The 25674-nt window shown below is 31.4% G+C and overlaps 1 protein-coding gene across 2 annotated transcripts in view; it reads right to left on the reverse strand.

The window, feature by feature from the left end:
- LOC148229158 (beta-1,4-glucuronyltransferase 1-like) overlaps window positions 1–25674 on the reverse strand; it is a 90387-nt gene that overhangs the window by 17235 nt on the left and 47478 nt on the right. For both annotated transcript variants that reach the window (XM_088198490.1, XM_088198492.1), the window contains one exon: window positions 6642–7483. In XM_088198490.1, the coding sequence (XP_088054616.1) occupies window positions 6642–7234 (593 nt within the window). In that variant the 5' untranslated portion in view covers window positions 7235–7483. The remainder of the gene's footprint in view (window positions 1–6641; window positions 7484–25674) is intronic.

Here is a 25674-nt window from a genome sequence, read left to right on the forward strand (position 1 = left end):
AGTTACAGACGCGTGAAGAGAATAGCTGATGACTCACTTAAAAGACACTGGCGTTTAAAGGGTTAAGGAAAAATTTTTGATTTATTAAAATTTGGTGAGTCAGTTGCATAATTTTGTATATGTATGCACTTTTTAATTCCATATTTAATACTATTTTTATTAATGAAAATTATTTGCGAGTATTTGATAAATAATTTTTGTTGAAAAAGTGTATCATAGATTTTCAAGCGTCTTTTTTGAAACGTATTCCTACATTTTGTGTGAGCTTTAAGTTTTACATGGAACGTATAATAATATTCAAGAGCCCAATGACTTTAATGTGTACAATGTAATAAATTATTGTGGGGGCTCCAACCAGCTGCATCGTTTAAACCACCATTTAAAACATTGTGAAAAGGAAATACCAACTCGTTTCAACAAAAAATTGATCAATAAAGATCAGCGCGTAACAATTGGATAATAATTTCAAATATTTCACGGACCATATATCTCGAGGCGCTAATAGCTCGCCAGCAATCATAAAAAACTACGCTTTTGTACGTATAGGATGCCAACTATATAATATTTAATATTAATTTTGATATTGCAATCACTGTAAATAATTCTCTAATTACAAAAAAGTGATAATATAAAATTATTAGTATTACCAATGTCAACAATTTTATAGAGGTTTCAAAATATATTATCGTATAAATCTGGATTAAACATTTATTATACACATATTTAAAGTCATCTAACATAGTGCATTAAGAAATAAATTATATTATTAAATCTTTTTAAATTTTTTGATTATTTTTTATTTTCTGTTTATGTTATATATTATGTCTGTTTAGTTAAAATTTGTTTGGTGTAAAAATTAGATATTAAGCTAAATAAATTAATAAAATAAATAATAATATATGTTTTGCATTTGGGGATTTACAAATAAATTAAAATTAAAATCAATTGTTTACACAAAAGACATATACAAAAAATTTTGTCTATAACTATTCCTATGAACTAAAAATGATAACAAAATAAAACCATAGAAGAAAAATCGATTATAAATACTGAATTTAAATTTAGAAAAGAGCTACATAATTATGAAATTAGATCTGACGATGATTTACACATCCCTCAAGCATTTTATGTGAAGTTTGGCACAAATTCTTTAAAATACATTGTATTTAAAACATTTTACAATTTACCTAAATCAACTAGGAATAATTGCGAATTTATGCAACTTTAATCAAATGCAATTGAGTTAATAAATAATACATATATCATACTACTATATAATTGATATTTTTGTTATCCTTTAATATTTTCTTATTTGTTCTTTTAAAATTTAATAATAAATAATTTAAGTGTAGTTATTGTATTTTTATAAATGTATAAATATTCAAATTATAATTTTAATGTATTGGAATTACATTAATAAATAAAAAAATACTTATTAATTATTAACGACCTCGAAACGATCGCCTTGTAATTTTATTACAAAGCGTATACATATTTCGTTGGTGGGACCGAGAAGCGATGCAATTGGCCTACAACATCCTCATCTGTGAATCGTTAGATTTACTTTGTCACACAGACAGCAGACGGTTGAGTAAACAGCACAAAGCTGAGACAGGCGACTTTAGATGGAACTCAAGGCAAATTGATGGAAACCCGCATTGACATGAAAGACTAGCTACTTCACCAGCACTCAGTCGTCAGAATAGAACTCGACACGCCATCAAAGACTTTTTGACTTTCAAAAGTCAATATATAAATATACATAAATACGACACTATTTATTTACTGTGGTAAATTGTATCAACTTAAATGAACCAACATTTTCAGAAAATGTAATTAACGTTAGTTCCGCTACGCTTATCAGTTAAAAGCGGGAGACAAGAACGAAACTTTTTTGTGCTACGATGTTTAGATTTCGTTCATCTACGCTTATCTGTTGACGTGAATATTTATTATTTATAGCAGGAATTTATTGTACCACTTAAATACAGTCAATCGATTTTTAACTCAAAACACAGTCGAAAAAAAAACATCTAGCTATAATGTCACATTTTTATTATAAGAATGTTTTAAATTCATCCCTTATTATTTTGCTTTTATAGCCAACAATGCAACCAGAAACTGTCACCCTAAATATTGTTTTACATTTATTAAGAATTAAATTGATTTGATGAACAATTTGTTTATTGTTAAACAAAGATTTATTATATAGATAGATCTATATTTTTTGTACAGTGAATGTGAATGAGAATCAATGCATTGGTAAAAAATACCTGCCATTTTTTTAACTCGATCCATAAAATCAGTTAAGAGTTTAATTGTTAACATCGTGAATTAGTAATATCAAATAAAATGTCGTAGCAAACAACCTGAAATTACAATTTTTTTCTAACACAATAGCAGATTATTCTACTCTTCATTCGTCACGACAACCGTCAAAAAAACGCATCCAAAGAGTGCGAATCGAATTTTACAAGTTTTTACAAACGTGCTATTGGTTTAGGAGTTATTGAAAAAAAATTTCAAGCGCTACTGGAAGATAACTCAAACACAAAAAAAAAACGTTTCAAATCGTTATGTCTATTGTACAATGAAAATAAGGTAAATAAACTTCAATTTATTTAATAAAATACGACCATCATCACATATTTTAGCCACAATGCGTTGTAATCAATTATGAGCATCCATTGTAATGGCTTGAAAAGATTTTACCGGGATTTGTAATAATGTTCCGGTTATATTACATATATGTACATCGTTTTTATCGAAAGACGGGTCGATTATTAATAATGTTGTACATTTTTGATAAGTGAGTCATCGCTAGACAATGCATAAACGAGGTTGTCGAAAATTAACGTTTTTTTGTGACATATTATTCTTAATAATCAAACCATAAAACGCTAAAAATAAGATTAAATGAATCGAACTTGCTCTTCATAGCTGACATTGAACTATTAAGAAGCTGGATAACCACTCTCATAGTGCGGATGTCCTCGCCGATACCAGCATGAAAATTTGTCTTGAATGCGTTGCTTGATGATTTTGCGGAACCCAAGGATTTTCCACAGTAATTTAAGACATGTTTGGCAATGTATAACTATTTTACACATCTCAGAAATCATTTTTAATTCCCTTAATTAATATATGTGTTATTTCCTACCATAAACATAATCTTAAAATTCATCATGTGCCATGCTAATTCTAACGAGATCGGTCTGATTGAAAAAGCTACGTTAAAATTTATAATTTCACTCCGACGAGTTTTGATATGATCAACCTCAAATATTTCTCTAACGTGACCGCCAATACCTGACGTGGATTAGATATCTGGGTCGAAAAAATTGTATCTATTCGCCTACATCTAACGAAGCGAGCGGCTCCGAGCACGCTAAAAAATATATATTGAACTAAAACTTTGGTTCAATTAAAACTACGTTTGTTGTGAGAGAATCCGGGTCTTGGTGCAGAACAAATATCGATCTTTATCGCCATAGATATATAATGTTGTAACGAAACACCTCAAACGCCTAATTGGGTTGCACACACAATGTTATCATTAAACACACTTTCGATTCAATTACCGCTGCTGATTTGCCTCACTAATGAGTCGCACTCTGGAGTTATGCGTGTAAAATAAAACCACCATGAACATTTTTTTAAATATAAATATAATAATACCTTCATGTGCGTACATGCACTTTTTCTAATTAGCGATAAACACACTAAATGTATTACAAGAAAAGAAACGCGCTATGTACCAGTGTATTTTAAGTCACACCGAAATAACTCGGCGAGAGCTAATGACGCCACATTACGTTACAAAACATTAGGGCATAGTGTTTCACAGCTTCCACAATTCATCCACGAATGAACGGTGGAAAGCCTAGAGGGTCCAATTGCCATAAATACACTGAGGATACTTCATATAAATATAAATCATGATCATATGGCTGAACAACAAAACAAAATTATTTATATGATTCTTAAATATCATACAAAGCAATTTATAAACGTAATATTAAACGTTTAAACACTGCAAACACCAACAATCAGCTAGATGTTAGATTAAAAGGAATAAGTCTAACCATATGCCAACATCGATTTGTGATTTTGTCCTGATTTATAATGTACTTATATGTATATCTTTTTTACTTAATAAGGAGACCGATGGTATGGTTTACGACTCCAATGGCATGATTCATGTTGTACATTTTTGTTAAGTGAGTCATCTCCAGACAGTGCATGAACGAGTTTGTCGAAAATTAATATCTTGTCAGTGACATATATATGTAATTTGAGATCATTTTAAATTTGTAAAACGCAAAGAAATTTAAAACGTGTACTTTCATTTAAAAACGTAACAATGTATGGATTAGGGTACTCATATCATACATAACAGCATTTAATCTACAGCAAATGTTTACCATGTTATTTTTTTACATTTGAGTGACTCAATTGCAAGAATTCCATGAATCAATAGATGTTATTCATAGAAACATGATAACACTCGATTTTTTCGTTTGCTATTAAAAGAATTGTTCGATTTATGAGAGGCTAAAATTGAACTTCAGCTCTCAACGACAGTGCATGAATATGTAATCAAAGTTGTTTACTTAAGATTAGTCCATGGACAACTAACTATGTTTAACAAAACAATTTTAACAATAGAGACAATAAAAGCAAGTGCTACTTAAGATGAGATTACGACTTAGATAATTAATAACAATTATTTATATAATACGCAAGTGTTTTTGAGAAAGTAAATTTGATACAATAATAATAAGATGAGAAAATTTCATGTTATATGTATGTATTAAAATAATATTGAATAGCTTTTATGCTTTTTTGTAGAATAAAAGTTTTAAATTTATAATTATTGTATTAAGTTTTTTTTTATAAAATATAAAATAATAATAAGTTGCGACTCGCCGTACCCACAAAACCAAAATATTATTTGCAATAATAAAAATCAAAAAAAGTGACTTGTCCGATGTTTTTAATACTAATATTCAAAATGTCATTTGCTTTATACATATACATATGTATTTTAAAATAATTCATATGATAAATCATTTTCACAATATTGTAAAACACAAGGATATGTGATATTTTAATTTTATTTTGATTCGTTTTTGCTGATTTTAAAGAAAAGTGATTTATTTTTACCACTGACGTGAAAATTTCAACTATCAGCTAAAATTAAAAATGAACGAAGGAAATAAATTATCATGCTAGCGAATTAAGCATAACAATAATAATAATATTTAAATCAATTTAAAACATTTATATGAGACATTTTGCGATCAATTTATCAGCAAAATATTTTTAATAAAAATATTTTCTCCTTTTATTAAAAAAATATTTGAAATCAACGCAATTTTATTATAATACTAATAATTAAAAAAATCACCCTAACTTGTTAACATCCATATTGTATTTTAGATAAAAAGCAATTTAAAATTTCAAAATATTTTTTATAAGATACAATTGAAATATTGGCTTATAATTATATTAAAACAACAATGAAAGCATGTCAGAAACGGACTGTGATTCGAACATTCGTTTGTAGTAAATAATTGTTTCTAAAAAAAAATTTATATAATAATTTAAAATATAATCATACATTATGGTGTCAAAAAAGATTTACGTATTATTTTTTGTGCAAACTGAAACACGATGCTAAGTAGGCCATGAGAAAAATTAATTTGGGATTTGGCGAGGGTACTGTTAGTCAGAGAATCTAGATCTTTTCAACTAGCGATATAAGCCATGATAATAAGCCAAATTAAAGATGAAAAATCGAATTGAAGAACACCGTTGAAGCTAATCTACAAACATCTGTTCAGACAATCGCAGCAAAATTAAATCAGCAGTTTCTCTTGCAACTAATTCACAATATCTGAATGCAATAAAATGGTAAAAAATTGACAAATAGGTACCGAACGAATTGAGTGAAAGGCAAAAACAACTTGCATATTATTCGCTAGTTCTCATAAAAATAGAGAACTATTATTGAAGCAAATCATCACATGCAATAAAAAAAAATTTACAATGACCAGAAGAGAACAGGACAATAATTAGACCATAAAAAAGTTGCAAAATATTCTGAGAAACCGAGTTTGAACAATTTTTTGCCATTTAAATACTTTCAAGAAAGCATGCATATTTTCAAACATCTAGTACGGACTCGCCCTTTTTTATGCAACTTTATTTTAAAATGCAGCAGTTGTAATTTTTTTTAAATATTCTACAAATATAACTTTTAAATAAATAAGGCTCTGACAATTCTTGAGAAATCAGCAAATTTCTCAAAAAATAAAAATTCTCGATTTGGCACTTAGCATGTTAATGCAAGACCTCATCCCACATATTTCCCGGATCTTTTCTCTACAGATTATCACCTTGTTAATAATCAGAGTGATATTATAAAAGCCTTTTATAAACAAGAGATTTATTCATTGTTAAATCGTTGACTAAATACCAATTCTGTAAATGGAGTATTTTTTTATTGAAAAAATTGTTTCAATTTATATGAAACAACCTAAAAATTGTCTTTAAAATGGAATGTTTTATATAATAGCTATCTAAAAAGGCACTTATGTATTTTAATTGTCAGAATGAAACGAATCGATACAACATACTTTTCGAGGAGAGGCACCAAGTTGTCCATGAAGGTGAAGTCGCCGTGGGTGGTGTACGTGACCGTCTCGTGACACCCCAGGGGTCCATGATCGGCCCTTACGAAGTTGTGCAGCACCCAGAACTCGCCCCTCTGCCTGGTCACAGGCTCGAAGCTGCGGTCCTTGCAGTCCAGGGTGATCCTGAGCCACTCCAAAGTCCGTTCGTTTAGCACAGTATCGTCTGCGGGCGCACCCGCAGCCGTGGTAGGAGCGTCCTCTTCCTCTAAAAACTCCGACACTAAACTCACTATTGAACTGTTAGCATTGTTGGGATTGACACTGCTAGTCGAATTGATCTTATCTAGTTGTTGTGCGAGTTCGTTGGGGTTGATATCGTTGCTCTTGTCTAAGATGAACGTCCGCATTTGGTCTTGTAGGGGTTGGGGCGGAGGTAGAGTGTCGCCGGCGCTGGCCAGGCTCTTGGCGGCCGCGCCGGGCTCGAAGGTGTACTCCACCGGGCCGTTCTTGACGACCACGTGGATGCACAAATAGAACAGTACCGCCAGGTTGGCGATAATGCTGCAGCGAAGGACCCAGTTCCTTCGCATCATCATGTCGGCGGCTGTTTGCTGATCGTCATAGGCGGCGGCGGTGCTCAGATCGTCTCCTTCCTCTCGGCCGAAGGTTCCTCCCGTAGCGGGCTTCCTCCGAAGTCATCACAGCCGGTGAGTCATGTCTTCCGAGCGCCTTCTCCGCTGCCGCATCACGAGCTCATCTTCGTTACGAAACGGACTTCTGCTCGTCGTGGTTCGACGCCCTCCTCCGACGGCGTCTCGCGGTGGAATGACAGACTCGGCCGGAGACTGCAAGGAAAAGAAAATCAGCATCAGAATACAGCGATAAACAACCAGCGTAGTTCGAGCCGAAGCTCTTTTTTAAAATAAATCTACCCGCATAATATCATGCGGTCGCGAAAGTGCGATAAGATCGATTAGTCGCACGCGCCCGCTGAAATTACATTAATGCACTAGCGCGTCATGGGAATACACCAATGGGTAGATATGAATATTCAAATTAACCTTTTGCACAAGCGAATCTCTCGTTATGGCGGTTTCGCATGAGATACTCGTCCGTGAAAACCTCATTCGCTTCGAAATCGAGCATTTTTATGGCAAGCTAAATATTAGCATAAATAACACGTAGACGGAAACACCAATGGCACTTTTAAATACTCACTTACACATCTACTTATCAGATATAATTACATATCTTCTTCAAAACCTTAGATTGAAAGATGGTATGTTATTTATTTAATCATAAATAGTGAAAATGTAAATTATTATAAATTATGTTGAATATTCACCAAAAAACACTAGAAAGATTATTTAATTTACATGGAAATTTCAATGGGGTTAATTTGTTCAGCATGCCCACACTGTTTTTTATGTTCCGTACGTTAAAGGTAAATTTAACAAGAATAACACAATTTCCAAGGTTCAATTAAACACTCACACAGCTTAAGAATAGGCATAAATTTTGAGACAGACGGAAATAAATTTAAGACTTTGCTATTATGTTTAAAAAACAGCTTTAGGTAAAAAAAAAAAAAATTGGCAGCGTTTATGTTTTACAAAACAACATTAAAAGAAGCAGAAGATGAAAAAGTACAGTTGATATTTTTTTATAAACTCATTTAAATCAATAAAAAAAAATTGTGTTTATAATATTAAATATTATAATAATGCAAATGACCACTGGAACGTACCTATAATTATTTTTGTAAAAAAAATGTTTTTTTTTTTTTATAAAATAATTTAAAATTAAATATAAAACTAAAGGTAAAATAGAACAAAAACACACTGGAAGGTTGTACTGTATGCAGCGTTTCCTAAAATTTATTTTGTCGAATAATTGTGTTATTAGTAATGGTACATAATATGAACATACTTGCATAATTGTCTAGTAGAAATTGACGATCGAACAAAACTGCTTCGCAAAACAAACAAAAAATAGGGTGCTATTTAACAGGAAATTATTTTAGGAGATATGTGAATTTAAATAAATACTTTGTTCCATAAAACGAATTGTTTGTGCACTACAATAAACAAAAATGAGCATTAAATAAATGTATCTATGTTCAATAAAAAAAATAGATTGAGCAATATTTTATTTGTAGTGTGCATTAAAATATGAAAAATGAGCATTACATTTATTCATAATATTGAAAATATAATTTTATTCTAAAAGTTGCGAAACGTCCAATTGCTGTTCAAATCCAAACATAACTTCTAAAAACTAATCAATACATATTAATATATACTAATTATAGTATTTATAATTTCTTAAATCTAAAATTGTATTGATTTATTAGACAAAAAAAATGTACACTACAAATAAAATATTGCACAATTTAAAACAAATATGGCGGATGAGACTGGATAATGAACTTAACCGAGATATTTTCAGTATAAAACAAAAATGCAAATATTTTTTTAATTTTTTTTATTAAACGCTTTTACTTCCCTATTTTTTTTAGGATTTTATAATAAATATTTTCAGTGCTTTGAAAAGCCCCCATTTTTAAACAAGATCGTAAACCAGGCTGGCTTACGAATTTAGTCGAGATATTAACAAGATTTATGTAAATATGATTAAAACTACATCAATTATCAATTAATAAATGACAAAAAAATTAAGAAATAAGATTATATTTTTTAAACGTTTTTTAAGTTACGTATTCCTTATTTTTTTTGAATAGCCGCTATTTTGAAACAATGTGATGGATCAGACTGGCTTATGAACTTAGCTGAGATTTTTATATACAAGTATATTTTTAGAAATAGAGTTTAACTACTGTTAGCCAGATTCGGGCAATATTGAACGAAATCTACGTTTTTTGACCATCGTGACGCATTGGGGTAACCGGTTAATTTAAATAAATAAATAATAAATAAGCCGTAACGCTGCCGTACTTTTTCATTATTCACTTTGATATGAAACTTGACAGAAATCACTTCGCTTCCGACTTGGAATATACATCCAGCCCGAAATCGCTTCCAAGTATAGCTTATGTCAATTCGACTTAAACAATAATTAGGTCAAGAAAAGATGTAGTATACGTTCTTCGTCTAATGGAACATCTAGAAACAAATCGTATTAAAGTAACAAGTTTAAGGTTTTTAAGTTATTTAAATTGAGAATTATATTAAAGTTAAAAATGACTAGCCTACATCATCGTGGCATATATGTTACTTTGTGTTTCACTAAAGATGATTTTCACGGATTTATTTAATACTCAATATAAAATCTACAATCTTTAGGGGTTATCTTTGAGATACGTGACTATAATTCCGTGAAATCCAAGATAGAATCCCTAGTTGGTACTTGTAACACGATATTCGTCATAAACTTCGCTAGACAAAGCGTTCAAGAGGAAAAACAGTGCTCGACGTTTCGCTCGCGTGCCGGCGTTTCACCGCCCCGGATCATAGAAATCTCATTAGTGCGTCGACGGCAGAAGAGCGGACCGGTTTTCGGGCGAACACCTTTGCAGCCTACGTCCCGTTCTTTAGTTCTTTATCTCGTACCAAGAGCGACAGCGAGAAAAACTTCGATTTCGGCGCTTTTCGCCAATTCTCCGCCAGATCGCACACACAAGAGATGATGTGAAAGCGATCGATTCGCTCGAGCGATCGCGGCCCCTACATAGGAGTAGGAAGCCATTATAACAATGGTGGTTTCTATCGCGTTAATTACGTTACACATATCGCAAGGAAAACGAATGTGTATACATATTTATATATTGACGTTTCGACAAATCGATCGCCACTTTCACGACTGCGAGAAAATTTCGCGAATCTCGATCGGATCTTTTTTATAAGCGAATCGATCCGTAGAGTCGTATATGGGCGGAGGCGTCACTTTCTTCGCTGATGGTTATTAAAAATGCTACCGCACCGGAACTAACTTCTTGATTGAGATGCTGACCGGACTAAAAAGTAATTCTGATTGACTTAAATATGCATCGATTGATACAATAAAAAATAAGCATGAGAAGAGCCATTTTGTTTTATTATATGTGGCTACCATAGAGATGAAAAAATCAATAGCATACTTCATTAAAATAGCTCATTTATATATTTAAGATATGCTAATAAATAGCCCGAATCAAAATGCAGCATATTTCACGCATTTTAGAGATAAGACAAACGCTAAAAGTCAACAGCATATTCGACAAAAGGTTAAAAATAAATTGTTCTGCAATTTTATGCGAATTCCGCAGCGACAAGCACGTATTCATATATAAGTATGTCTACGTCATAAAACAGTAAAAAATACCGATCAATAATTTTTTATCGTCATAAATGTCACTTAGCATTCAATATACTCTTGAAAAATCACTTAAACACACAATAACTAGGCAACCAATCAGCGTCATGGACAAGTGCTAATATTTTTTTTTTTTTAAATTAACAATTCAACAATAGGAAGTTCTCAGGCGTGTCGCAGAGTATTTACGTTAAACTACTAATTCTCCAATATAATAGGACATTTAATTATGATACTCTCGCTCGATGAATAGGCAGAGGTATTAGCGCGGAAGTACGGGACACAAAAGGTACGAGGCGTACAAACGAAAACCTACCCGAAAGGTCTCCGTAGCGGTAATTCGGATCGATCGAAAAATTAGACTGAAGAAAATTTATACGACGAGCGTTAACACACAAACAAACAAACTGTCGTAATTGAGCCGAGTTACTAAAAGCGATTGCCACAAAGCGAGCGCTGTTTCCAAATGGGAGTTGAATCATGAAATTGAAATGATGAGTACACAGTTTTGTAACTGGTCGTTTCGAATATAAATCAGAAGTACCCAAGGGACGAAATTTGAAGAAAACTGTAGCATAACATTAGAGAGATAAATACATTATTATTTAAGTAGCAGTATTATTTTTTTATATTTAATGCTATGAATAAAATGTGTACTACATTATTTTTGATAAAATAATTAATTAATAATTACTTCGGTTTATACATATTTTTGGTTTATAAATATAAAGGTTAAAAGTACATAATATTGTGTTACCTTATTTATTTCCAAAAATTAAAATAAAGTGAAACATAGAAGGTTCATGATCATAAATTAATATAGATTCATTACATATAGAGCAAAAAAAAATATTTACATCAAATTATTTTTATAACAGCTTTTTAATTTTTTTTAGTAAACATAGAAAGGTTAGTATTTCTTTAAAATTTCTTTAAAAAATGTACTTATTGCTCTTTGATATGCAATGATATAAATTTATATAAATTTTATACTTTGCACTTTAATTATTATAATTGATTTTTCTTGTTAGGTTTTGGTTTGAACAGGAAATTGACGTTTCGCAACTGTCAATATAATAATATTTTTTTGTGTACATTATATTTATTAAATGTTTTTCGTTTGTTTTTAGCAAAATGAATATGATTTAAACTAAAGTGCAATTAATTATAATTTTTTTGATAATGTAATTTTAATGTAATATACAGTCTGTAAAGATTCAACAATATTATCAGTCAATTAAATTAGTCCAAAATTATCCTAATAGTGGCAGAATTGTATACTGATCATCTGTTTAAACTAAACTTATATTAAAAAAAAATCCACTGAATTTTTTTAATTCACGCAGATTTAGAATATTTTATTTTCATAAATAAATAATGATATAATATTTTTTATTTAGTGTGATTTGCGAATCAAAACGTTTAAAAACCATATAGCGATTAAAATGCTTGCTTTTGTAATTAAATTTCTTATATAAAAATGGACTAATTTCGTTGTCACGAAATTAGTTGTGAAAAGCTAAAAAGGTTTCATAAAACAATTTGATTTGTGTGGATTTTCTAAGAAACAAAAATTTTTGTCGTCGACGAAAATAAACTATATTGCGTATCCGAACGGACGGTACATATTATATAAAAACCGTGGATCTTACTCGAACAAAGTTTGCCGAGAACACCTATAATAGTTTCGACGAAATAATTCAAATTAACAGTCTCAATCCACTTGATTGGCACATCTCCGCGGAACATGTTCCATATAGAACAACTACGTTAGCAATTCTGCTGATTTAGAATATACCATTATACAGTTATACAGTTTAATAATATATGTATCAAACAATAACCAAAAGTCTGGTTCTACCCTGAAGGGACGTTGAAATCCCCCTTAATTCTCAAGGGTATATAAGCCAAGATAGTTAACTTAATAAACATTAAATTTACAACTTTGCTTTAAGCTTGAAAAAAACAGAGTTAAGACGGAGCTAAATTAAATCTTTTCTTTAACGGTCCAATCTGTTCGTTAAAAATAGCATTATGCAGTTTACACGTCTGATATGTTCTGTATTATACAAAAACAAAGAGTGTGATGTCGCCCAGAATCACTAACATTGATTTCAGGAAGGAAAATTTCACTCAGCAGTTCTCAAAGGTATATTAAGCAAGATTATCAGGCTTCGTTTCCAACTAGGAATAGCGAATTTTCAGTCGGACTCATACCAAGCGCATCTACGCTAAATTTTTTTTTTATTTTTTTTTTTTTAAACCTTTTGTTGTAACTTGACAGGCGTAAGCCCAATGCGTTACAACGAGGTAAATATGTACCAACTGAGTAAGTCAATCAGATATAATGAATACCTTACCACCAGACTGAAAGACTGGAAATCGGTGATATCAACTATGTGTAATTTTTATAATAGCGCATTTTTTATAAATAAAAATTCAAGTGCCGCTGCCGGGGCTCGAACCCGCAAGCTTAGAGGTACTAGTCTGAGCCGTTTCGGACTACGCTATTTCGTCTAAATGGAACAAGACAAAATAAAAACAGCCGATTTCCTTTTACCATCCGATCTGTTATAACTGAAGCAGTCACGTGAATCCAAAGAGTTCAAAGCGATCTTTGATATGACTTGAAGACTATACAATCCAGTCTTACTGTGATAACAGATAAGTTTGTGTATGTGGATAGGTCCTCAATAAATCTCTTGAACTTTTAATATATTTAATTACGCCGTACGGATTAATTAGCAAATTAACACAATAATTGCGCAAGTGGTTTCCGTAAAAAATCTCATTAATATCATTATTTGCTCAGCGATTAGAACGTTTCAAGCACAGATTGACCTCGGCTATATTTTTCTAATAAAATATTTTAATTGACATTTGGTTTTTCCAGCTTCACTAAAATAGGCATTAACTTAACATTTCGATCAAATTATATTTAACGTATTAAACATTTAAACACATCGGTACTTTAACTCGATATTCTAAAAGCAATTAGGTATTAAATTCAATTACGGACGCTATCGAAGCGAGAGTGGAAACTATCTATTACCTTAATCATCGGTGACCCTACAACGAGCTAAAACGACGCGATCTACGTTATACAATGTAATATAAAATGAAGTCTGCCAATTAAAAAGTGTCGTTACAAAGGGAGAGCAATTAAAAAATACAATCTCTCTCTGTCATGCACTTAGCCCTTATTGCGTTTCTTCTTAATTAAAATTTCGAAAGCGGAGCAGCAGCAACACAAGATGCTGCGAAACGCCGAAAATCACAAGATCGACGGAATATTTCTTTAATTAAACGTGTGTTTTTTACGTCGCATTGTCGCTTTGCGATAAGAGTAACTTTCGCTGATTTGCGCAACGAAAATGTGGGAAAAGTATTTTTTTGGCAGGCGTCATCGTTGCGCAACGACAAGGTTAGAACAATGCAATAAACAAGCGCATCATTGCATCCAAAGATGAATATAAATGAGCTGAGAGTTAAAGTTCAGATTAAAACAAATATAATAAAAATATTCTGAAAAGCAAATATTAAACAAACGGTACTCTACAAAAAAAGGCAATTTCCATTGTTAGGAAGTACATACATACGTCAAAATATTGCTCGCCATATTATAGATTAGTGAGTTTAAAAAAAATATGCTCGGTAAATATATCCTCCGTTATAGCTTTAAACGTACACGAGAAAAAAACGTAACGGCACATAGAAATGTTTCGTGATTTTTTTAAGCAAATTATAAGGTTTTTCATTGGATCTTTAATGGATTCGAAGTAGCTCCATTTTGATGAATTAAGATAATTGTTGAAGTAAATACAGTACCAAAATTTTCCTCATACAATCTTTTGTACCAAGAAAGATCATGAGATCGTATCGTGACTCACAAACAAACTAATATTTCGTTAACTATATATTCAATACGACAGTGGTATTTACTAGTGAATGATCATAAAAAAAATCAATGTTCTTACATAAAAGGGCGCGGGATCGAGCCACATCAGCAGACTTGAATTTTTATTTATAAAATTGCGCTATTATTAAAAACCGGGTTTTACTTCAAAGTGACATTTTTGACTATAAATTATATTATATAATAATTTATAATTAATTATATAGATGTCCTAAAATCGTGTATCATTACGCTCCTAAAAAATGCGCTGGGATACAAAAACGGATAATAATCAAAAATCCTCTTAGAAAAGTACCTCAAGAACATTTTTATGACATTTCGATTCTGTGATTCCAAATTATAGATCCCGATTCAAGATTAATCAAGAGTTAAAAATATGTTTTTGTTTTTATTTTTGCACTGAATTGTATTATAGTGCAAAAGTCTTGAACACCCTAGATATATAAATATATATCCTGTAAGTGTATTTTAACCAAAAAACAATAAAAATTGTTTATTTACTATGCCGCCATATATGAGAAAAACAACTCCTACCAAGTCATAAATTTCTAAACAACGCGCTGGACGTTAAAAAGTAATTTAGATTACAAACATATATTTTTGTGATATATCTTAACCCTTTGAGCGGTATTGCCGTACATGTACGGTGGTCGATCTTTCACTGTTTTGAGGTACCCTTATTTTTTTTTTTAATTTAATTTAATGTAAATGATTTATCTTGATTTTACATTACCGCCCCTTTCACTTTATTTTAAAAACATAAAAAGATTTTAAATATAGATGATAACATAGGTATTGTTTGTTTTATTATAATCTTTGCCTTGATCTATGTAGGGTATTTATAAGTTTAGATTGACTCTTAAAAATAAATAAACTTTAGAATAAACATATAGAACATTTAAATGTGAAAAAAATGTATATAAGAAAAGTATTAAAGTGCTAAAATTTAGTTTTGGTTCGGGAATGCACAACCATTTTTAGCATTAAACTAAGTACATGAATATATAAATTAGAACTAAATATAAAAATGTTTCTTACAATACTAAATATACTAAAAAACAGTTTATAATAAAAAAAATCATAATTTTATCATCACTGTACTTTCGTTTTTGTGTACTAGATACAAATGTTAACTGCGATATTTGGAATATTCCAATGATGGTTGAAAGTCAACTGAAAGGATTTGGAAAAAGCCAGAATTTATAAAAAACTAAATTCATTTCAATATTTTTTATATATTATTGTTTTTTCATATAATAATAACTCTTTAATTTACGTGACATAAGCTTTAAAATGTGATAAATTATAATATCAAAAGCACAAAGAGTATAAAAAAATATGTTATCAATAACTTCATTGTGAAATTACTAGCTTACAGCAAAATTCATGATTCATATACAAATAGTAATGAAAATGAGATGTGGATTAAGAAGGCGCGTGCCATTTACAAAAATAAAAATACATTTCCTGCGCGATTTTGTCGGCTCGCTTTTGTATTGTGAAAATTCGTTACTGCGTCCAGAAAAATATAATTTATGTCCAAAATAATGAAATCTGTAAAGTGTTGGATTGTTAATCTAGAGGTTGCGGGTTCGAGTCACTGCATTAGAATTATTTTTTTTATTTTAAAAATGCGCTAAGATTTAAAAACCAGCGACTCTTCCATATGTAGCTCAAAATTACGTTTTGTATTAATCGTCTTTCAGTGAGACATGCGTTTGCATTTGATTCTTCGTACTTTAGCGACGCATATAATTGGATAAATAAATCATAATGTCCATGAATTAAGTGGTTACAATATCATAGTAGGTTTTGTCATAACCCTTAATAATCAATATATGTATATTTGAAACTACCCACCCAAATATCAAGTTATTACGCGATTACTGCATAAATACCCACAATAATTAGAACAACATACTGCGCTTCAAAACGAAGAATATCGACCGATTTTTGCCTAGCGACACGCGCAAAGTCGGTTACACAATCGGCCGAGAAAGTGCATATTTTGATTATGGTACACATTATAAAAATTATGAAAGTCGAACGGTCGGCAGAACAATAATAATAATAATAATCCAATTGCGCAATCTGGCAGCGGCTGTTCCGGGATGGGCGATGCGGCCGCGACAGTGCGCACTCCCCGGAGAGGACGATGGCAGATTCACCGTGAACGCAATAGGTCACAATTGAGACACAATGTGCAATCGAGAATGCAGCAGAGAGCGCATTCTAAATTGTGACCTGGGACCGGTCCAAGGCGCGGTACAGAATTCGACTCATGGGCGCCATCATCGGCGATCGCCTTCTGAATACCAAGAAAAGCCAGAAAAGTTCTCATGGTCGTGATGAGGTCAAGAGGTTTATTTTATTTATCAAGATTCAGACAGCGAATGAAGCTATTTCATCCATAAACATTTCAAGATATTCTAATTGTTATGAAGTGAGTCAGATCTTATGGCTGAGAAAAACGAAGGAATTATGTTACTCTAATAAAGATAAGGTTTGCAGCCTGATTTTATCATATTTTATATATTCGTCGTTAAAATAAATAATGAGCTAACTTAAGGAAGCAAAGCATATTATTACTAAATATTTATTCAATTATATTATTCAAACAAATAAATAGCGAGAAACGCATAGCAAAAAAATGTATAATATCTATTAATATTAGCAAAAAATATTCGTTGTTTTCAGTTGAATTAATAATTACTCCACTCGTATCATTGCGAGAAAAGCATTAATATTTCTATTAAATTTCACAGCAGTTTTGTGGCAACCACGTGTGCCACGGCTAACCGCTTCCAAAAAAGAGATAGGAGATGACTCATTGATGAAAATACACATACGAAGACTAAATCGGCTTACATACACGAAACCGCGCCACTACGTCCACTGAATCAGTGGTGCGCAAACTATGCAAAAAACTTTTAGTGGTTGAAAATTATTTGACAAATATATACTTCAATAAGGATTAAGTACCAGTAAAATGGCATAAAATTACAATATCAATATTTATATTTATTTAGTGATGGCAGCAGGATCGAAAAGAAGACAGCTCCAATAGACTGCAAATGGAGTGCCAAGCGACGCAACGAAAATCACGTACTCTCGCAGTCTCTTAGCAACTGCCGAACAATCAATACAGATTCAAATACAAATCATGAGTTCTTTGCAAGCGTTTTAAAAGTATTTTATATTAAAAAAAAAAATTTATCCACATGCATAAAACCATTGTTTCATAAAATTGTGTTATAGTCAGAACTTTAACAAGCCAGAATCAATAGCACAGGTCCCATAAATAATTTCACTTCAACTACGTTGACGATTAAAAAACGTTTATCCACGGGTCGCGACAAAATGTTAAGCAAATGGGGGGGGGGGGGGGAGAATGGATCGATATCGCTACAGTTTTATCAATTTTATACTTAATGCTATAAATTTAATACTTTGCACTATAAAAATATACTAAGTTAATTCGTTGGGTTAGGTTTTGGTTTGAACAGAACTATTGACCAAAATTCGATTTGAATATACTTTGACCAATACTCTCATATCAATAAATTTTGATACAAATTTTGTTTATTTTTTATGCGTGGTATAGGAAAAGCTGTTTTAAATTTAATTTAAATGATATTTGAATATAATTTTCTTTAGTAAAATGCTTGATAAGAAGTGAGTTCCGGTACCTTATGGTGGAGGCAAATTTTCACTTTCAACTTACAGTAAAAAAATCTGCGCGCTCCGGTGATGTACATTAAGAGTACATGTGCTAAAATTATTGATTTATATTAGTGAAAATACGTATATTATTACGAAATATTCATTACAATACAAAAAAAGGCAAAAGGAAGGAATTTGTGTTATAAAAATGCTAAAAAACGGCATTGAGCTGCTAATTTTGACGCCCGGCGCGATGGTGCGTGTCATTGACTATTTAAATTTTCGTTTATATAAAAAAGTATGGAAAAAATACTATAAATACAAATCTCGACAACAAGAAATAAGCACAAACATGACTCACGACTAAAAACTACGTAATTTAATATATAAACATATTACGGAACATATTCAAATAATAAAATGGCATGTACACTCGGTGTACATCACAGGAAGCAACGGTTAAAATACAATGTTTTCATTTAAATTTGAATGGCTTGTTGAAATTTAAAATACCATAGTTTATAATATATAGCTTTCGATGTAGAACATGCAAAACAGTTAATATACAGTGACAAACATAAAAACACATTTATGACAGGAACATGTAAACACATTATTACCGTGAATTATATTATATATTGTATTTGATTCTTAAGTAAAAATGTGTAGTTAACATATTATTAGCTTCATGTGAATGTGTTCATTTGGTAAAGCCACAAAACTTAGCATACTAGATATTATAACTCATCTTGGACCAAATGTCAGTTAACATGTTTTTGTTTTGGAGTGTTATAAATAACATACGACATACTGAAACAAGTAGCAAGACAAAAGAGTAATCGAAATAAATTACAAGATGTGTACTTGAGAATGAAGGATCACCAACTGCTTTCACACTGAACATGTATCAACGACTCATTGTGGTATATAACAATATATTGTGTAAAAAATATAATATATGTAAAATTGTATTATAATATCTGTAAAATTATATTATAATATCTGTATAACTAGAATACTTGTATTTATTATAATCAATTACTAGTTTATTTTTATGCTGCTACGACTCAATAAATATCGATGAAACGATGGAACTAGAAAAGTGACAAGCTTTGCGTTTCAAATTCTAAAGAACATGATGCTAGTAAATTTTGTTGAATGCGATTAGAATATCTACATTGTCCGCTAGCTCATTACTATTTCCATGCGTATTGCACATACAATTGTATTACTCTTCTGAAATCTGTAAAGGCATCTGGAGGTTAAGAGCGGCACGAATGGCAGACTAAACATTACTATAATGTACACAAACAAGCAGAAAAAACAGCATATTTGTAATTCGTGCATCGCGATGAGTCCCGAAAAAAAACGACACACGGACCTTCGAAGAAAATCTCACCAGATGAAAAAAGTTGTAACGACCTATAGCGTCAAAAATTATATTATAGTCGCTCATGCGCTAACCTCAAAAGTTATAATCTAATCACCGGCCATTGGTTACTTTTATTTGCGAAATGAGATAAGTTTTTTTTTCGTCGTACGTTCGTGTCGAGGCTCGCGGGACCATTGACTGAGGCCTGAAAAAATGCGGTGAAAAAATCAGATAGACCCGAGAGGTCGGAGAGACCTCGGTCTTGGGAAGAGGTCTCGAAAACGGAAACGCCGATGTCTCGTCACGTTCAGAGGCGGCAAAGGAAAAATCAAGGCCGAGACCTTACCGAAAACGGTGACCACATATTCGTGACCGAACACCTTTTACGATATGTTGATAATCGAGTGGCGCTCGTATTTCTTATTCAATTGACAAATATCGCTCTGCAGGATCTGATGACGTTAAACATTCTGTTTACAACTAAAATAAGATGCGTATGTATGTGCAATTACACTTAACATATCACATTAACATCAGTATGAAATTTATGAAAACTATTTTTTTTAACAACGCTTCAAACATTTATAAAGTCACGATAACTATAGATTCTATATCAATTAGTAACTTGAGATCATAAAACATATACTTAGCGATATATTTTTGCCAACAGATCATATTTATTCAACACGTATGGAGTATCTAATAATAATATTCTAAAATGTACGAAACACGATGCCTAACACTGATTCTTATATGAAAAATATTTCATATTTCTTAAAACGCCTAAAGTTCACTAATCAAATAAAAATAAGAAAAAGTTGTGGGTCACACTTTCAAAGTAAAACAAGGTTTTGAGCGCAAATCGCGATATCACGAGCGTAAAGCGCGAAACAAACGCTGGCAGGGCTAAATTTGATGCGAGCGACAGCAAGCACTGATATTTAATTGTTATTGAATCTTTAAAAAGGCCATGCCCTCTGAAAATTTTAACATTTTAGAGTCTCGTGTCGATATTATAATCATTATCTGTACTCATTGAATTCGCCGGGCGAATCATCACTTTTTATAACCAATTTTAATGACGAAAAAATGACTACCACAAAAAGGTGCATCGTATGTTGTTAAGTAAAACGGAAAATGTTGAGTAAAACGGGAAATGAATACGGTAGGAAAGTTAAAACGAATGTCACGACGGTAATATAGGTTTATGTTTAATACCTTGTTTTAAAATCTAGTTTATTTATTTATAAAATATGTTTCAATTGCTATGTTACAATTAAAAAGCGCATAAAATAAAATAAAAATAAATAAATGGTTAGTATAATAATGAGAACTAAATGCTATTTTGTTTGTTTCTAGTGTATTTTATCGAAAAATATTTCAGTAGAAAAAAAAATAATATCTGCGTTATGTCAGTTAACATACTTAAAATTTGTTTATCACTGAAAGATTTGGAATATATAATGAGATATAATGAGATTGAAAAATTAAAAGATTATTTATGTTCTCTACTCAATGATAGACAATAATAATATTAAAAAAAACAAATGCAAGAACATGTTAACTGATATTTGATTTCAAAATGAGTTGAAATAACATTCACTAGACTAAATTTAGCCTTTTTATATAATCGAAAATTAAAACCAAGATCTCAAAACCATCAGTAAACATGTTCTTGCTTTAAATTTATATTATAATTTTATTAAATTTTACTCGTTGCACTCGCTTCTTAGAACAACGAAAAATGTACACGCCTTTATAAAGTGACATTTGCTTGATAGACATCTACGAGGTCGAATTATGCAACGGAAATATTGTATCCTTAATGTGCTTTTTGTCTTCTGGTAATATATTGTTTCCCGTGACCGTTTCGCAACAAAGAAATATTCTTTCAATGCATCGGCGAACATTTGCGTGATATTTATGTGAAACCCTTATTTTAGTCGTAACGAGGGTTTTATGTGGTCCAATCCTTTACGTTCCATTGTCTAATTATTACGAATGATCTTTTTTTGGCTAAGGTAAATTATTGCGAATTTCGAGAATAACATAAAATATTTATTTATTTAATAAAAATCATTATGACTTGAGAGGTTTTCCCAATGCGTCATTACTGCTTTTACACAAAATAAGTTATACATATACATATATACTATTGTCGAAAACATCATGCCAAGCTCATTCTCGAGCGCTGACGCTAAGAACAAGAAGATCGACGGATTGTCGACACCGTCCTTTAGAAACTTAAAAAAGTACTTCATTAAATACACTCTACGTCTATAAAGCAATGCATTTTATCATATGCTCCTAGAAAAAAGGCAGGATACAAATACGAATATAATCTGTACAACCTCTTTTAGAGATAAGCAATAAATTTTATCTGAATCTTTTTTATTAAAAAAAAATAATTAAAAATTGTTTTTTAATGAAAATTAAGTTTTTAAACACTTTTTGCATACGACATTTTTCAGTAGGATTTGATTTTGCAAATTTATGATACTTTTAATTTTTACATTGGCCGCTATTTGTAAGAAAAAATTATATATTTTTTTCATACAAAACGTATAGGGGGGTGCACGGTAGTTCTATACGATACTAAAAATTTAATTTTTAATCTTTAAAACCAAGCAGTTAAAAGCGTTAACTCTTTTGAAAGTCTCAAAATGGCTCATATGGGGGTCCGATCGAACTTATACATCGCTTGTTTTGAAGCAAAAAACTATTTTTTTTATATTTTATTTTGATGTAGTTTAGGCTTTTAAACGATTTGTCTTTAGCGATCTTTTCGTTAAAATTTAAACCTACTGAGTTACGAGTGTTTAAATTGTTATACTTGTCGCCATTTTGCAAAAAATTGACACATTGGATTTTGCTAACGAACATACACAGGGTGCTTAAGAATTCTATACTATCACAAAAATTGCACTTTAAATATGTATAAATAAGCTCACACTGACCTCACCTATATTGCAAGTATGTATAGTGGTTCGATCGACTCATAACACTAAACGTGTTTTGGAAAAAAAAACTTTTTAATTTAAAATTCTTTGAAACAGTATCGTAAGTATATTCGAAAGCTCTATTTCGTATCAAAAATTCAAGTCTATATCTTTAAAAGGATCCAAATACGAGCGTTAACTATATGCCAAGTCGCATAAAAGCTCGTTCGGGGGCCCGGTCAATATACCGTAAGACTCGTTTTTTATTAAAAAAAAATAATTAAAAATTGTTTTTAAATGCAAAGTTTCTAAACACTTTTTGCATACGACATTTTTCAGTAGGATTTCATTTTGCAAAGTTATGATACTTTTAATTTTTACATTGGCGGCCATTTTGTAAAAAAAATTATATTTTTATTCATACAAAACGTATAGGGGGTGCACGGTAGTTCTATACGATGTATACTGTGTATTCAAGGACGCTACTAGCTGACGTTTCGTACAGAACGCCTTATAGCAAACTTTGGCAATGTATAAACTAAATCGTAATGCTCGTTAAAATAATTCCGCCCATGTTAATATTTTTTAGTAAAGATAGAGAATCTGCATTTGAGCAAATCAGATAAAGACAAGAAAAAGAAGAGGACCTAAATTATATCACTGCATATCTTACATACTGACGGCAAATACTTGTGTTATTCTTTGCATTTTCGAACGCTTTTTTGAATTGGTATAAACATAACTGTGGATTGGATGCTGTGGAATCCGTATAAACAAATCATTAAAGCTATAGATACAAAAAGTATTATCAGTTGTTGATTGCTCAACTGGACATTCGTCCCGAGCAAAATTTGCGCTGACGGTTATTATGATTTATACCGGACACAAAATGATCAAAGAAATGTTCCATAGCGGTTTCTAATTTAAGTATTCCAGATCGTGATTTTTATGAAGCACTTGCTCTTCAGGAATTGTAAAAAGCTAGCTTCAACTAATTCCTTGCAATTTGGACGAAGCTTCGTTCCGGACACGATACAAATATAGATTCCTTTAAATGAAAATGAGAATAATTTTGATTGGATTATACGCTGTGAATTTCAATTATTCCCGTATTGTATCCAAAAACGGTACGTTATATATAATTTACAATCCCTAAGATTAGTAAGGATTTATTACAATATTGATTAATTTAGTCCTTGACACAATTACGTAAATTGAGAACGCTACCATCTACTACGTCCGCAATTAACCGATCATTACTCATCATTCATAAAATTTCAATATTTAACAGACACAAATGGGATTGCGTCAGCGCTCGTAAACCTTTTCACGAACACAATAAAAAAAACTTGATTAACGCCGGCATTATAAGCTTATTCTATTGAATACTTATCGCCAACACGAGTAATCTTCGTCATTGGCGTGTTTGCTAACATAACAAAACACGACACCAAGCGTCCGATGATCTTGGCAGAATTTGCGACCTGTCAAACAGCGGTAAGACCAATAATCATATTTCATAGTTTAGATGTGTCGGCGATTCGCCATAACGAAGCGATAACACACCAATCTGGGTCGAGTCGACCTTTGCACATATTATATCTTAAAAGGTAACCTTTTGACAACAATGAAAAATTACGGCCGCCGTCGACATTCATTTGCGCAATCAAATGTTAAATCATAATCGGCCGCGGCTGGGTGTCTGCGTAACTTTGACCGCAAAGTGTTAAAAAGCGTGAAAAAATCGAAAGTGGATGCACGACGGTGAATCATCGGGGTGATGAAGATCCAATGATAATGATGAGCAAAAGCTCGTGACCGAGCCGACCTCACATGTCTACGCGACTTCTTATCGTTTATTGTACGTGCCAAGGCTCTGAAAACAGGTTCTGGGTAGGTTTCGGTATAATGAAAAACGTTTATCGCTAATCCTTTGATATCAAACCGTTCCAGCGTATGTGTGTTAATGCTCGATAGGAACAATGTAAATATATGTACATACATATGTACATACGAACAACTACACCATTGACAGATTGACACCAATATATAATAACATTTATTTACTTACTTATTAAGATAAACCGCACAAAGCGTTTCTGTATTTATGATCAACGTGAGAAAAATAAATGTTACGAAACATTAGCTTGCGAAACAGCAAAAACAACAATTGATAATGAAAATCTTATGAGAAAATCTCTGAAAATTGTAATAAAAATGGTATATGAAAGACACCATTTAGCTTTTATAGTAGATTCATGGTTATGCCATATTTATATAATATATATTTTAATGTGTTTTGCCTAATTAAATGGCAAAACATATAAACAATATTAAAAATCACTACTAGATTTTTCGTAAGATTACTGAGTTGCCAGTACAAAGCTAATAACGTAACGCTTTATAGCTTTCAATAGCAATATTCTGGCAAAATGTTCACTACTTAAATAATAAAATACCTTTATTACTGTTTAGCTCAGCATATAAAATATAAACAGTTTTATCATACAAACTAGATGGATTTATTAAATAATTACGTGAGAAAACTTTCCGGAGATGACTGCGGAACTAATCAACAATTAAGGTGACCTTTTTAAAAATTATGTTTAAAATTTACAGAAGAAAAGCCTAATTGTGACGGATTGAACAGCTACAAAATTGCATTACAATGATTAAAATATAGATTTTAAGCCCCAGGAGACTGAACGAAAAAGTTCCAATGAAGAAAGGTAGAAGACTTTTGCACACAATTGGTTCCTGAAAATGTGTGCGAATGTTGAATGTTCGAAAGTAGCGGGATGTAAAAAACCATCAATAATTGTATTTATCAATAAT

Source organism: Plectrocnemia conspersa, unplaced genomic scaffold, assembly GCF_051122295.1.
Source record: "Plectrocnemia conspersa isolate PC_06_02 unplaced genomic scaffold, ASM5112229v1 ptg000011l, whole genome shotgun sequence".
Lineage (NCBI taxonomy): Eukaryota > Metazoa > Arthropoda > Insecta > Trichoptera > Polycentropodidae > Plectrocnemia > Plectrocnemia conspersa.